Below are 15,000 nucleotides of genomic sequence, written 5' to 3' on the forward strand. Positions count from 1 at the left end.
CCGGTCCCTACGCGCATGTCCGGATACACTCACAGTTAAGTCCCTTCTCGTATAATCATCGACTGCTGTCGCATCCGCTAAAGGTGATATTGTCACATGTGGGTTATTATTACTCAGGTCCCGTCGATATATTCCCTGTGATGAGCCTCTCACCGTGAAACACGTGCTCCTTGACTGTTGGGATCTGTATGACGTTAGACACAGACATTACACTGCGGTTTCTTTGAAGATCTTGTTTCGTGATGTCCCTCCTGGGCGCTGATGGACTTCTTAAAAGAAGTGAACATTTTTAATCAGATTTAAAGGTTTTAAACTATGGAAGGTTTTTTTTTAACTTTGAGTGGAAAGCTTAATGTGGTGACTAGTTTTTATTGTTTGTTTTCTTTTTACCCTTGTAGGAGGTATTAATTTGGCGATAGCCTTGAGATGGCCTTAGTGGTCGGCGAGGCTCTAAGCACCATAATTTCATTTCATTTCATTTCATTACTCCTGTTCATAGTTTCAGCACGTTGAATACGGCACCGTGGCAGACAGGAGTAATAATCTCCGAAAATGGAACAAACCAGCTCACACAGATCGAATCAGATGGACAGCAATGTCTTACGTTTTCAGTGTTCCTTTCAAGGAAATAAGATTCTTGGTTGGCCAGTTAATCATTATCATCATCGTAATGTCGTCTTCATCATCATCAGTGTTGTTGTTGTTGTTGTTGTTGATATTACTTTGTCATTTTTATTATTATTATTGTTGTCGCTACTATCATCAACATCATCATGATTATTATGATTATAGAACAGAATAGAATGTGGCTTTATTACCAAGTGTACCGGGCTCACGAGGAATTTTTTTTTTTTTTTTTTTTGGGGGGGGGGGAGGTTAGTACATAACAAGGTACGAACATCATACACAAACACACATACAGTAGAAATTAGGATACACACAAGTGCATATCAATATAAAAACTTGTGCATACTCACACATGCACGCACTGTACACGCACACTCACACACACACACACACACACACACACACACACACACACACACACACACACACACACGTTTAAACAGAAGCTACATATTACATGTGGATGGGGTTGATGACAAGATCTTCGGGTAGATGGTTGTTAATTGCACAGTTCTATTTATCATACTAGATTCGTTCGAGAGACAGGGCGTTGACTGCTTTGGGGAAAAAGCTATTGGCGAAACGATTGGTTTCCGTCCTTATACTTCTATACCGTCGACCAGAGGGGAGCATCTCGAAAATCCCAGAAGCTGGATGTGATTCGTCCTGGCTGATTGATTTTGCTTTTTTGGGTAGCCGCTTATAATATATGTCTTATCATTATCATCATCATGTAATGTGTAATGTGCGGCGTATATTCAAGTGAGCACACGCATTGTTATGCTGAGAGAGAGAGAGAGAGCTGCACAAGCACTTACATGTATATACACATTATGTCTAAAATTCTACCGTATTTGTGTTTGTGTATGATACTGATCTTATTCGTGTTTTGTCTCTTTCGTACTATCCCTCCCACCCCCCCTGCACTCCCCCCTCCCCCTCCCCACCACCCCACCCCCGCCCCACCCTCCAGTATTACTCGTGACTTCGGTGCACTTGGCGATAAAGACGTATTCTATTCTTTTCTGTTCTGTTCTATATTCGATGATGATGGTGATGGTGATATTGATGATGATGATGATGATGATAATGATGATGATAAATATCATTATTGTCTTTATTGTTTGTTGTTGTTGTTGTTGTTGTTAATGATGTATTCAACATTTAGCCTGTCATGTCGTGTTTCTCTTGTTTCAGATTGCAACCGTGATACGTCTTCGGGTGAGTGCTGGTTACTCTACAGCATGAGTAGACTGGGTTTGAACTGTGAACAGAGGAGAGGGAGCGAGAAGGGGGAGTGACAGACAGACAGACAGACAGACAGACAGACACCATGAGATACAGACATAGATAAAGGAAAGAAAACTGGTCGACAGAGAGATAAAGAGACAGAGAGACAGACAAGTTCAGTAGACAGATACACTTACGAACCAAACACACAGACGAAAACCGAGAACCAAGCACAGGACCAGGAGCCAGTTGAGAAGCATTGCTTGACGGTCGCAATAGCCAAGTGGTTAAAGCGTTGGACTGTCAATCTGAGGGTCCCGGGTTCGAATCACGGTGACGGCGCCTGGTGGGTGAAGGGTGGAGATTTTTACGATCTCCCAGGTCAACATATGTGCAGACCTGCTAGTACCTGAACCCCCTTCGTGTGTATGTGCAAGCAGAAGATCAAATACGCACGTTAAAGATCCCGTAATCCATGTCAGCGTTCGGTGGGTTATGGAAACAAGAACATACCCAGCATGCACACCCTCGAAAATGGAGTATGGCTGCCTACATGGCGGGGTAAAAACGGTCATACACGTAAAAGCCCACTCGTGTGCATACGAGTGAACGTGGGAGTTGCAGCCCACGAACGCAGAAGAAGAAGAAGAAGAGTAGCATTGCTCGTACGGAAGAGCCAAGTATGGTCGTAACCCGCTACTAACTGTGTGTAGTATGGAACTGACCAATGGCGTAGTTCGGTCAACGTCGGCATTTAGTCACGTGTAACTGTCAAAAAAAGTTCGAAGCAAGCAATGCAACTGGCACCTGGCCAAAACAGAGAGAGAAAGACATGGCAGAAACAGACAGGCGGAGACAGAGAGTGAGAGACAGGGAGGGGGAAGCGTGGAAAGAGAAAGAGAAAGATTTGGATGTGGGCGGCAGTGTGTGTGTGTGTGTGTGTGTGTGTGTGTGTGTGTGTGTGGTATAGTATGTGTGAGTTCGTATGTGCATGCTCAGTAGCTCGATTTGTGCTCTCTCTCTCTCTCTCTCTCTCTCTCTCTCTCTGTCTCTGTCTCTGTCTCTGTCTCTCTCTCTCTCTCTCTCTCTCTCTCTCTCTCTCTCCTGCACTCACACACATGGACATACACATACACACACATGATACACACTTTCACGCACGCACACACACATACGCACACACACACACACATGATATACGCGTTCACACACACACACACACACACACACACACACACACACACACATCCCCACTCCACTCCGCCCTCCCGACCTCATGTATGCACTTTATATGTCATGTAACAACCCACCTCATTACCACTGGTCATCTCTGTGTCCATCCACTGTCCGCAGGGTCTGTGTCCACCACAGTGACCATGCCAGGACAGCCTGTCTTCCTGCTGACCCTGTCCCTAGTCCTGTGGGTGGTCCTTAAAGTGGCGGCCAACTGTCCCTAGCCCTGTGGATGGTCCTTAAATTGGTTATCAGTCATGTCTTGATACACCAAGACTTGCCCCCTCGAACAACGCAACATCCTTCGCTGAACCAAGAACCTAAGTCCTGAACAACTTGATCTTGGCGGCGTTTCTTATTTAGTTGTTGTTGTTGTTGTCGTTGTCGTTATCGTCGTCGTTGTTATTGTCGTTGTCGTCGTCGTTGTCGTTGTTGTTGTTGTTTCCAAACAGGGCGTGAAACTCGGCACTACTCCTTGATGCGGACGTTCACTGACAATCAAATGGCAACATTTCCCGATTTTTATTACTGTTTTGAGAAGCAAGAATGGTTGTAAACGTGCGAATTAATACAGTTCCTGGTTTGGTTTTCTGACCGAGAAAATTGACAGTACGAGCTTGCTTCGATTAGGCCTCAAAGAACACTTGTTGCTAAAGTTTAGAAACAAAAACCAGAGATGTATAGACAGCCCCCCCCTCAAAAAAAAAAAAAAAAACCAACTGAGAAAATGGTCTGGAAATATACCACTCTAGAACAAATGTGTGAATTTTCAGCCCTCCAGAATTATTTCCCTTCTTTTGATGATGCCAACAGTGGCATCAGAATGACCCTATGTCAAGGGGATGGCAACATGTTTGAAAAGCAAAGATTGGGGATTGGTGTTTACCAGACAGTGGGCGTTTACAAAATAGTGTACGGTATGTGCATTTTGTATTTGATAATACTATCTGAAGGTTAACATCTTGTCAGTTCACTACTTTTGTATCCTTCTCAGGTCTTGGAACAAAAATAAACTCAAGATTTTTGCTTTGCAATCATTGTTGTGATGTGCTGTGGAGATCGAGAACGCGCCTTTGTATGCGTATGCATTGTAGACGTACACGCACTGTGTATGTGTGTGTGTGTGTGTGTGTGTGTGTCTGTGTACATGTCTGTCTGTCTGTGTCTGTGTGTGTATGTGTGTCTGCGTGTGTCTGTGTGTGAAAGAGAGAAAGGGACTCGACTGAGAGACCCCGGACTCAGAGTGGCATATTCACTTCAGCCCTTGGCCCCTCGTAAACGAGAATGTGAACAATGCATAATCAGAAATAAACATAAGTATGTAGACCGAATAGCGTGGAGTCATAAAGATTGTATTCAATGATATTCAAGAGAGAGAGAGATTCAAAAACTTTTATTACTCAAGGATAAAGATTTTAGGCATAGCCCAGTCTCCCAATCTGTCCTTGTGACAACAATAACAATAAGAACATTAACGATAACGACACTACAATAATAATTTTGTTAACACTGCTACATCTACTGCTACTACTACGAATAATAATCACTATCATCATCACAAACATCGTAAAAAGTAATAAATCGAACGTATTCGCACATTCATATCCATACACATGCACACACTCTCTCCACCCAACACACACACACACACACACACACACATATATATATATATATATATATATATATATATATATATATATATATATATATATATATATATATACTTATGCACATACAGAGACATGACCGAGAAACATATAGCGGACATAAAGAGAACAGAGAAACACAACTTTAACATTGTACATATACAAAAATGATTAATTTGCTGATACAGTTGTTACAGGTAATAACATCTAATTAACAGGCGAACAAGTAAAAACATTAAAGCACAAAGGTAGAAATAAAATAAATTCACTGCATGTAAAGGTATAGATACAAACTTCACAAAAAACATGATTTTCTGTCCTTTTCAGCTGGTAAAAAAATGCTTTGTGGGCCTATTGTTTGTGGGGCAGACGTTTCCGTATGCTTGATTTAAAGAAACGTAATGAATCGCACGTCTTAATGAACTAAGGAAGAAAGTTTTTCAAAAAATGCAAAGCTAAATTTGTACAGATCGATGCGCACACGAGGCAGAATATAATTATCTGAATCGTAACGCTCTGATGCCCGTTGAACAAGGTCACTGAGGTATGATGGTGACATGTTTTTGTGTACTTTGAACATGAGGACCATTTTATTGTAGTTGAATTGCTTGTATGGTGGTAATATTTCCAGTTTTGTTAATTTTTCATCTGTTGATAGGGAGTGGTCTGGTAAAATAAGTTTAGCTGCTCGTCTATGCAGTGAGTTAACTTTTTTTAGCTGGTTGTGACTGGCATTGCTCCAGACTGTAGATGCATAATTGACATGAGAGAGACAGTGTGCTCCGAAGAATAATTTTCTGGTTGGAGCATCGACGTAATATCTACGTTTATTGAGTAAGAACAAATTGCGGGATAATTGTTTGCATACATGGTTGATATGAGCTTGCCAATTGAGTTCTTTATCAATAATTACCCCAAGAACGCGGTGCTCACAAACTTGTTCAATTGAGTTCTTGTTTACCTCGAGCTTTAAAATGAGAGCTTTACGTTGGTGTTTCTGTCTGGATGTCAATGCCATACTTTTTGTTTTGTGTGGGGTAAGTTCCATGTGGTTTTGATAACACCAGTCTGAAATGGCATTTATTCCCTGTTGTAGAGATGATTCTACAAGATCAATGTCGGTGTCGCTACAATGAAGGGAACTGTCATCAGCGAACAGATCGCAGATGATATTGCTAGGTGATATATGCATCGGCAAGTCGTTAATATAGATGCAAAAGAGTAGGGGTCCAAGAATAGAGCCTTGCGGAACACCTCGATCTACATTACCTTCACAAGAATACGAGCCGTCTAAGTAAACACGCTGTGTTCTGTTTTCCAGGTAAGACCGGAAAAAGGAAACAGTTGACTGGTTTGAGAATACTCAGTCAGTTTGGGTTTTTTTATCAGTATTCTGTGATCCACAAGATCGAAAGCCTTCTTTAAATCTAGAAAAACTGTTCCAGTGATCTTTTTTTGGTTGACTGCAGATAACCACGTATGACAAAGCCGGGTTAATGCTGTGTGACAGGAGTGATAACAGCGAAAGCCAGACTGAAGGGGATAAAAAGGTTATTTTGTTCGTATGTTTCATAAGGTGCTTGTGGACGTGCTTTTCGATAGGCTTGGACACTATTGATAGTAGGGATATCGGTCTTAAGTTGTTGACATCTGTGATATCGTTTGACTTTAGCAGTGGAATTACTTTTGCTGATTTTAGCGCAGAGGGAACGTTGTTCTGTTCGATACACAAATTGTAAATGTATATAATGGAGTCTACTATGTAGGGTAGAGCAAGCTTGAGAACAGATGCATTTAAATTGTCTGGACCCATTGCTTTCGTATTCTTTAGAGTTGAGATTAAGGAACCAACTTCATGAACAGCAAGTGGAGGGATAGCGAATGGGTTACTGGATTTAAGGCGCTCTTGGCAAAATGTTTGTAGCGACGGAGGAGTAATGTAACATTCTTCAGGAAGGTAGTTTGTAAATGTTTGTGCTGATTTAGCTATGTTTAAAAGATGGTCGTTGAGATTATCCGTTGTTCACACAGTGGCGACAGCATTTGTCTTCTTTTTATGCTTATCGGTAATTTCATTAACAGTACGCCATAATGTTGCCGTGTCTCTATTATTGCTGATAAGGTTTTCAAAATGATCTGACTTTGTTTAACTAAATCTTTCACTTTATTTCTTTGCTTTTTGTATTCAGAGAGAGAGCGTGTTTGTGCGTTTTGTGTCTGGGTGGGTCAGTTTGTGTTTGTATTCATGTCTTTGCATGTGTCTGGATAAATGAGGGAGAGATTCAGAGAGGGAGACAGACTAATAGTGTGACAAGAGTTGTGGTTACTGTATGCAGTGGCACCCCCAAAGAGGGAGACAATCGGTTGTGGGGAACACTCGCGACACACTTCAGGGAGGTAACCGTGACTTGAACAGTGCGGCTGGCTGGAATGCTCTCGTTCTCTTATGAAAAACAACTGAACGAGATATATAACTGTGCATACATAACGCACACAGCAGGACCAACACCTTGACCACGTAACACCCCCATGGACAAGACTACAGCCACGAACAACTTGACCATAAGGGCGTCACGCCGATAGGTCGTTAAACTCAACTCTACCTACACACACAGAGATATCCCCGTGCATTGACAAGACCCTGAAATGTCCCCCACACTCCACAGAACGGCTGTTCAGGGTGGGGTGGACAGAATTATTGCCACTCTATTCTGCCCCCTACTTTGAATGGTGTCCCTTGGTTCGAAACCACGATGAACTTTCCGAACTCACCCTGAATCCTGCTCTCAGACTTCTTGTTTTATCATTGCCACAGTGTGTGTGTGTGTGTGTGTGTGTGTGTGTGTGTGTGTGTGTGTGTGTGTGTGTGTGTGTGTGTGTGTGTGTGTGTGTCCATAAATTTGATCAATTGATTGATATGGATATTTATATAGCGCCTATCCTCGGTCGGAGACTAAGCTGTAAGCACTTTACAAATACGGGGTCATTTAAACAACAGGCTGCCTTCCTGGGTAGAGCCGACTGACGGCTGCCATTGGGCGCTCATCATTCGTTTCCTGTGACATTCAGTCTGATTTCAGGCACACACATATACACACTCAGACAAACATGTAACATTTAACAGAGCCTGAAGAAAATGATTCATTAACTGAACCAATGACATTTCATCTTCAGTCGTTGCGGCCTTACAGAAACGGTTGTCCCTGTAAATGGTTTGCCTGCATCGTTTGAAATACATTGTGTTCCTTACAACCCTTGGGTTGGGGTCTGGATGCTAGTTGATTCGGATGATACGATGAACCGAGGCTCTGTGTGCAGCATTCACTTAGCGCACGTAAAATAACCTACGGCAACAAAAATAACACGTTGCCCCTGGCAATACTCTGTAGAAATATCCACTTTGAATGCACTTGCACACAGAAAAAGAAAAAACCGAACAACGGGTGGCGCAGCATCCTGCCGACATGCTTTCGTCGGGAGAGCACCCCAAATTTCACACAGAGAAATTTGTTCTTGTGACCACAAATAAAGTAATATAACTAGATTAACAATGTTCGTAAATCTGGTGTTAAAAAAGGAAATGCTCGTCCTCAAGCAGATTTTATTTTTGTGGCATGGTGGGGTTTTTTCGGTTTTTTTGTTTTTTGTTGTTGTTTTTTTTTGTTTGTTTGTTTTGTTTTTTGTTTTGTTTTGTTTTGTTTGTTTGTTTTTTTGTTGTTGTTTTTTTAATATTTCCTTGGAAATGGGAGGCTGTGGTCACTAGAGAGTGCTCATAGCAAAGGTAAAAAAAAACCCAACTTAGGGCTCACCAACACATGTTCTCGTGCGTGCACGCGCATGCAAACTCTCCACACCCTTTCTTTCTCACGCGAAAATGATTATAATTCTGTACTCAAAGTAATTGCAATTCTCAAACTTTTTTTTTTTTGAAAGCGACGCGCATCGCCAGTGCTTTTCATAAGTCGATTCGTCATCATAGTGATCATCATTATCATCATCATCATGATGACATCAATTTATGACCCCACTTCCACTCCGCCTTTAAGGTGACGCCGCAGCAGAATCGGTTGGGCGTTTGGTTTCTGCCCCAGTGTTCAGTGTTCACTTCAGAGTACTATCTTAACTTTTAACCCATTAACTCCGCCTTCGCGCGTAGCTCAGACTGGTTCTGGAGACCACCCCACCCCACCCCACCACTACTCCCCTCCCACCCACCCACCCACCCACCCAACCAACCCCCGCCCTCTCTCCAGCCACTCCCGTCCGGGTTATGAAAGCAACTCAAGTCAAATTGGGTTGTTGTGGTGTATTTGGTGGTGTTTTTCGTCAGCAGTCGCTCCGCATTCCAAGTCGACAACTACCAATTAGTGAACCAACATAGTCATTTTGCAAGAAAACCTCACTCCTGTGGTTTGTATTTTTGCAGGGGTACGTAGTTTGGAGCAGGGAGTGGAGGGAGCAGGTGGGGTGGGGTGGGGGCTCTATCAGGGTTTGGGAATGCATCGTTTCATTCATATGAAGATTATTTTTCAAAGTCGTCAGTACAAGTGTTAAAAACGTCAACTTAAAATTTGCAATACCAGTTTGTTTAAATTTTAAAAAAATTTAATTCAATTCCCAGTGTGATTTAACAACTAAAAGGACATTATGCGTGCCATTGCGTTGGAGATCCACACAAAGGCTTGCTGTCACTAAGTTAGTTTAGACTGTGGGTTGAAAACAGCAGTGACAGAATCACTGTAAACTTTTATGCCGTTCACGGTTCAGACGAAATAGTTACAAAGGATTCCATAGGAAATAAAAGAAGGAAAATGATTAGCATATTGTCATATGTGTTCATCATACATCACGACCCTTGTACAAGTTATACACGGATCACCAAAACACGCCCTAGCCCCACCCCCACCCCCCACTAGAAAAAAAAAAAAAAAGCTACATTTCATCCAATCAGAGCAAAGTTATTAGAACGACACACCAGGTTATCGTTTTTCGGTCGGCTTTCTGTGCGGAGGAGGGAACACGAAAACCTTTCCAGGTGACATCGGACAGGCTGAAAGACAGTCATCAAAAGTGAACGGAGGGTGGTCTTTGTATGTGGTGTGCCTATTCGAAAGACATTTTGGTCTACTACCGCAAAGACGGACGGACGGTTCTACTACGAAAACGTTGTTATAAGTCACTGTTTTTAGACGATAACGAACGTCAGATCAATAAGTACGCATGGTGTGCTGACTTTCTGTGTGTGTATGTTGTGGGTTGTTTTGGGAGGTTTTCTGGGGGGGTTGTTTTACGTTTTATCTACGCATTGATCTTTTTTTATTTGTATTTGTTTTGTTTTTTTATCACAACAGATTTCTCTGTGTGAAATTCGGGCTCCTCTCCCCAGGGAGAGCGCATCGCTACACTACAGCGCCGCCCTTTTTTTTTTTTTTTTTTCTTTTTCCTGCGTGCTGTTTTATTTGTTTTTTTCCTATCAAAGTGGATTTTTCTACAGAATTTTACCAGGAACAACCCTTTTGTTACAGTGGGTTCTTTTACGTGCGCTAAGTGCATGCTTGCACACGCGACCTCGGTTTATCGTCTTATCTGAATGACTAGCGTCCAGACCACCACTCAAAGTCTAGTGGAGGGGGAGAAAATATCAGCGGCTGAGCCGTGATTCGAACCAGCGCGTTCAGATTGGCTCGCTTCCTAGGCGGACGCGTTACCTCTAGGCCATCACTCCTTGCATCTGAAGTTTGGGTCGAGACCATGGACGCATCCGTGAAGCAGATAACAGTCAAGCTCTGTGTGCTTTGTTGTTGTTGGTGTTGTTTTCATTTCAGCCCTCAGCACACTCAGCTGTATTGAGGAGCCAGCCAGAAGCTAAAAACGATTAAAAAAAAATTAAAAAAAAAAAAAAGAAGAAAGGCAAAGCCTTCATGATTCTCTTGTGATACACTTTTAAAAAAATCCAAGCTTTTTATGTATTGAGTATCATGCATTTACTGTTATATTTATATTTTTTTGTATTCTCTAAACTTCGCACTTTGATCTGATATTCGACCCAACAAAAGATCTGTCATTATTATCATTGTTTGTTCAAACAGGAACTTCTTTTGCTAAGCATGGAAGTTTTATTTATTGCAAACGTTTTGGTGTAGACAGTAGAACAAGGGAAATTACTCTGCTGGGGAACTTAGTTTGCTTTAAACTGATCTTTCTCATCTTAAACATTACATTTTGAAATTATACTCAATACATAAAAAGCTTGGATTTTTTTTTTTTTAAAGTGCATCACAAGTGAGTCTTGAAGGCCTTGCCTCTCTTGTTTCAAAATGTAATGTTTAAGATGAGAAAGATCAGTTTAAAGCTAATTAACTCCACTAGCATTACAGAGTAATTTCCCTTTTTTACTATCTGCACCAAAACGTTTGCAAAATAAATACAAAAAATATAAATATAACAGTAAATGCAGTTTGCATATAATTAGGCTTCATTCTTTATTTTTTTGTGCCCATCCCAGAGGCGCAATATTGTTTTAAACAAAATGACTGGAAAGAACTGAATTTTTCCTATTTTTATGCCAAATTTGGTGTCAACTGAAAAAGTAGTTGCAGAGAAAATGTCAATGTTAAAGTTTACCACGGACACACAGACACACAGACACAGACACAGACACAGACACACACACACACACACACACACACACACACACACACACACACACACACACACTAACACACAGACAACCGAACACCGGGTTAAAACATAGACTCACTTTGTTTACACAAGTGAGTCAAAAAGCATTTCCAATGGTACGTTTCTGATGTGTAAGATTCGAACATACGACCTCCTTGTCGTCCACAGCGCGTAGCACTCTGTAACCATCTCTCAGAGCGTGACCAATGGGTTGTCAGAAGTTAATCTTTTTTTCCTTTTTCTTCTGTTTTTTTTTTTTTTTTTTTTTTTAAGACGCGGTGTTGCGTAAATGGATACGTCCACACTCTCTAATAGCAGGGCTGTGTGGTTGAACGAGCAGTGTTTGCCTTCGTTCTTCACGTCCTCAGGTGGTTTACATGAACGAACTAAGTTTGCTTATCGTTAAGAATGTTCCTAACTCCACGTTAAATCCCGTATACTTAGGAACACTCCTAACTGTAAGCAAACTTAGTGCTGCAAAGATAATGATAATAATAGTATTTATATAGCGCTGAATCTTCTGCAGAGACAAATCTAAGCGCTTTCACACCAGTCATTCACACACATGCATAACTGTAAAACTGAAGAAAACTGAAGCTAAGGGAGAGGTAGGGGAGGGAGGCTATCTTATGAAAAGATCGCCTCAAGCAACCGGCCCCATGAGGTACTTTGTGCTTTGCATGAGCGAACTTAGATGCGCTAAGTTTGCTTAAGGCTAATTTTTTTTTCTTGGGTCTATGGCATTAGCTTTGAGTTCAGGAACGGTTCTTGGAGCTAAGCAAGCAAAGTTAGCATTGCCATGATCACACATGCAACCCATACTTTCTTCCTCTTTTTTCTTTTTTTCTTTTTGTTTTCCTTTTTTTTCCAGCACATCACAACATAACACAGTACAGCACAACACAACACAGCACAGCACAGCACAGCACAACATAGCACTGCACAGCATAAGACAGCACAGCACAGCACAACACTGCACAGCAAAATAGACAGCAAGATGTTTTGTTTGGGTTTTTCAGATCAGCTGATATCGTAACTTTACTATAAAAAAAAAAAAAAAAAACCACTACACACAAACTGCAGTCAATAAAGCGACCCTGCAAAGCAACAACCAACCAGCCAACCAGCCAGCCGAACAGTTGAAGACAGTGAGTGTGAACAGAGGCAACGAACGACAGTGAGTAGTGAGCCTAGTGAGCCACAGAGAGAGACAGTGACAGAGAGAGACAGAGACAGAGAGAGAGAGAGAGAGAAGCAAAAATGGGGTGTAGGGGGCGGTGCAGGTTGTGTGTCCAGCTCGCACGACTGTTGGTCTGGTGGGAGATGGTGGTGGTGGGGGTGGGAGCTCAGCCTCCCTGCTCCTTGGATGACGTGGCCGTCATGGAGGACTTTGACGTCAGCAAGGTGAGGATGTGGGGGCGTAGGGGGTGGGAGAGTGTAGGGGGGGGTTGTTGTTTGTGTGTGTGTGTGTGTCTAATGATGATGACCTTGAAGATGCTGCTGCTGCTGCTGATGATGATGATGATGATGATGATGATGAAACGCCAGCAAGGTGAGGATAGAGGGTTGTTGTTTCTTATGTGTATCCATATGAAGGTGGTGATGACAACGACGACGATGATGATTATTGGTGATGGTGATGGTTATGATGATGATAAGTCAACAAGGTGAAGATGGGGGATGTTTTTGGTGTACATCTGATGACGATGATTGTGGTCAATGGTGAAGCGGTGGCCCAGTGGTAACGCGTTCGACTAAGAAGAGATTGTCCACGAGTTTGATTCCAATATGACCCACCCCCTCTCTCCATAACACCTAGGTTACATCCCCCACTTTCTTGGCCGATAGTCGGCGTTGGGGATGGTTCCCAAAAGGCCAACTAGACCCCCAAGGCTGCAGCACTATGAGCCAGTCCAATCTTGCCTTCTAGTTTGAGAGTCATAGTCCTTCGCGCAAAAGACTAAGCTGTAAATGACTTCCCATTGCGATGGAGAAACTATTGATCATACAGCTCTCACTTTGCTGCTGGCCAATCTGTATGCTTATGACACGTTGTCCGCATGACAGACAGCAGGATCCCGAAGATGCTCTTGTATGGCCAGCTGAAGGAAGGCCGCCGCGAACTTGGAAGACCCTGCAAGCGCTTCAAGGACACCTTGAAGACAAACTCAAAGCCTGTGACATAGACATCGCTTCCTGGGAAACTGATGCCCTTGAGCGCTCTCGCTGGAGGATGCTGTGCTCTTGTGGCATAAAGACGTTTGAAAACAAGAAAACTCTGGCCGCTAAGGAGAAGCGTGAGCGAAGGAAGCAGGGCTCAACTTCTGGAGACGTTTTCCCTTGCAACACCTTTGGGAAGTGCTGCGCATCTAGAATCGTCCTCTTCTCCCATATGAGGACACACACCGACAGATAAGCCTGCCTGCCTACTCGTCCGTCGGTCCGACGGGAGACTCCATTATGCTTATGTCAATCTATGAAAAAACATTAAAAAAAATAATAATAATAATAATAAGCTGAACGTTGTCATCACTACACTGTTAACTCACTCAGTACGGCCAGTCCTCTCTTCTCCTCTACACAGACCCCTCGGATGTCCAGTGGGTGTCTCAATGATCCAACCTTTAGCTTCCGTCGTCAGAATTGTGGTATTCTTTGTCAACATTCACCTCTTCAGTGTAAGAGCCTTCCGCTTGTAATATTTTGATGGTGGCAATTGGGGAGAAACGCTGTTAACGTCGTCTCTTTCGCCGTTCGTATGGAGAGAGTTAACGTCTTACCTTTGTTACCTGTGCAGTTCATAGGCCGGTGGTACGAGGTAGAGTGGATCGCCGCCACTTACCAGGACAGCGGTAACAGCTGGATCAATTACTTCCAGCACTACACCGCTGATGACTTCGGTGTGGTCACTGGCTACTACTCTGGCAAGTAGGTCCCGCGCTGTGTGTGTGTGTGTGTGTGTGTGTGTGTGTGTGTGTGTGTGTGTGTGTGTGTGTGTGTGTGTGTGGTGTGTGTGTGTGTGTGTGTGTGTGTGTGTGTGTGGTGTGTTGTGTGTGTGTAGTGTGTTGTGTGTGTGTGTGTGTGTGTGTGTGTGTGTGTGTGTGTGTGTGTGTGTGTGTGTGTGTGTGTGTGTGTGTGTGTGTGTGTGTGTGTGTGTTGTGTGTTGTGTGTGTGTGTGTGTGTGTGTGTGAGAGAGAGTGAGTGCAAACACATGAAATATATATGAAAACATTTCATAATGATCAAACGTATTGTATGCTAAGCCTTTATGTGATGCCTTCTTCTTCTCGTCCTCCACCACCTCCTCCTCCTCTTCGCATTCATCTTCTTCTTTCTCTTCTTTAACTACTAACACTGCTGTTGCTTTCTACTTATACTACTCCTGCTGCTGCTTCCGCTCCTACTACTGCTGCTACTGCTGCTGCTGCTGATGATGATGATGGTGGTGGTGGTGGTGGTGGTGATGGTGATGATGATGGTGATGATGATGGTGATAATGATGATGATGGTGATAATGGTGGTGGTGGTGGTGATGATGATGATGATGGTGATGATGACGGTGATGATGATGATTGTGATG

General features: G+C 42.8%; 1 protein-coding gene across 2 annotated transcripts in view; it reads left to right on the forward strand.

The window, feature by feature from the left end:
* The first annotated feature begins 9,378 nt into the window (after positions 1 to 9,378).
* Positions 9,379 to 15,000, forward strand: part of LOC143281625 (retinol-binding protein 4-A-like) — a 9,239-nt gene continuing 3,617 nt past the window's right edge. Inside the window, exons 1-3 of one of the 2 annotated variants that reach the window (XM_076586871.1) lie at positions 9,379 to 9,953; positions 12,440 to 12,824; positions 14,218 to 14,348. In XM_076586871.1, coding sequence (XP_076442986.1) covers positions 12,681 to 12,824; positions 14,218 to 14,348 — 275 coding nt within the window. In that variant the 5' untranslated portion in view covers positions 9,379 to 9,953; positions 12,440 to 12,680. The remainder of the gene's footprint in view (positions 9,954 to 12,439; positions 12,825 to 14,217; positions 14,349 to 15,000) is intronic. The other variant, XM_076586870.1, reaches the window with a different exon arrangement.

The sequence above is a fragment of the Babylonia areolata genome, chromosome 4 (assembly GCF_041734735.1).
Source record: "Babylonia areolata isolate BAREFJ2019XMU chromosome 4, ASM4173473v1, whole genome shotgun sequence".
In the NCBI taxonomy this organism is placed as follows: Eukaryota; Metazoa; Mollusca; class Gastropoda; order Neogastropoda; family Buccinidae; genus Babylonia; species Babylonia areolata.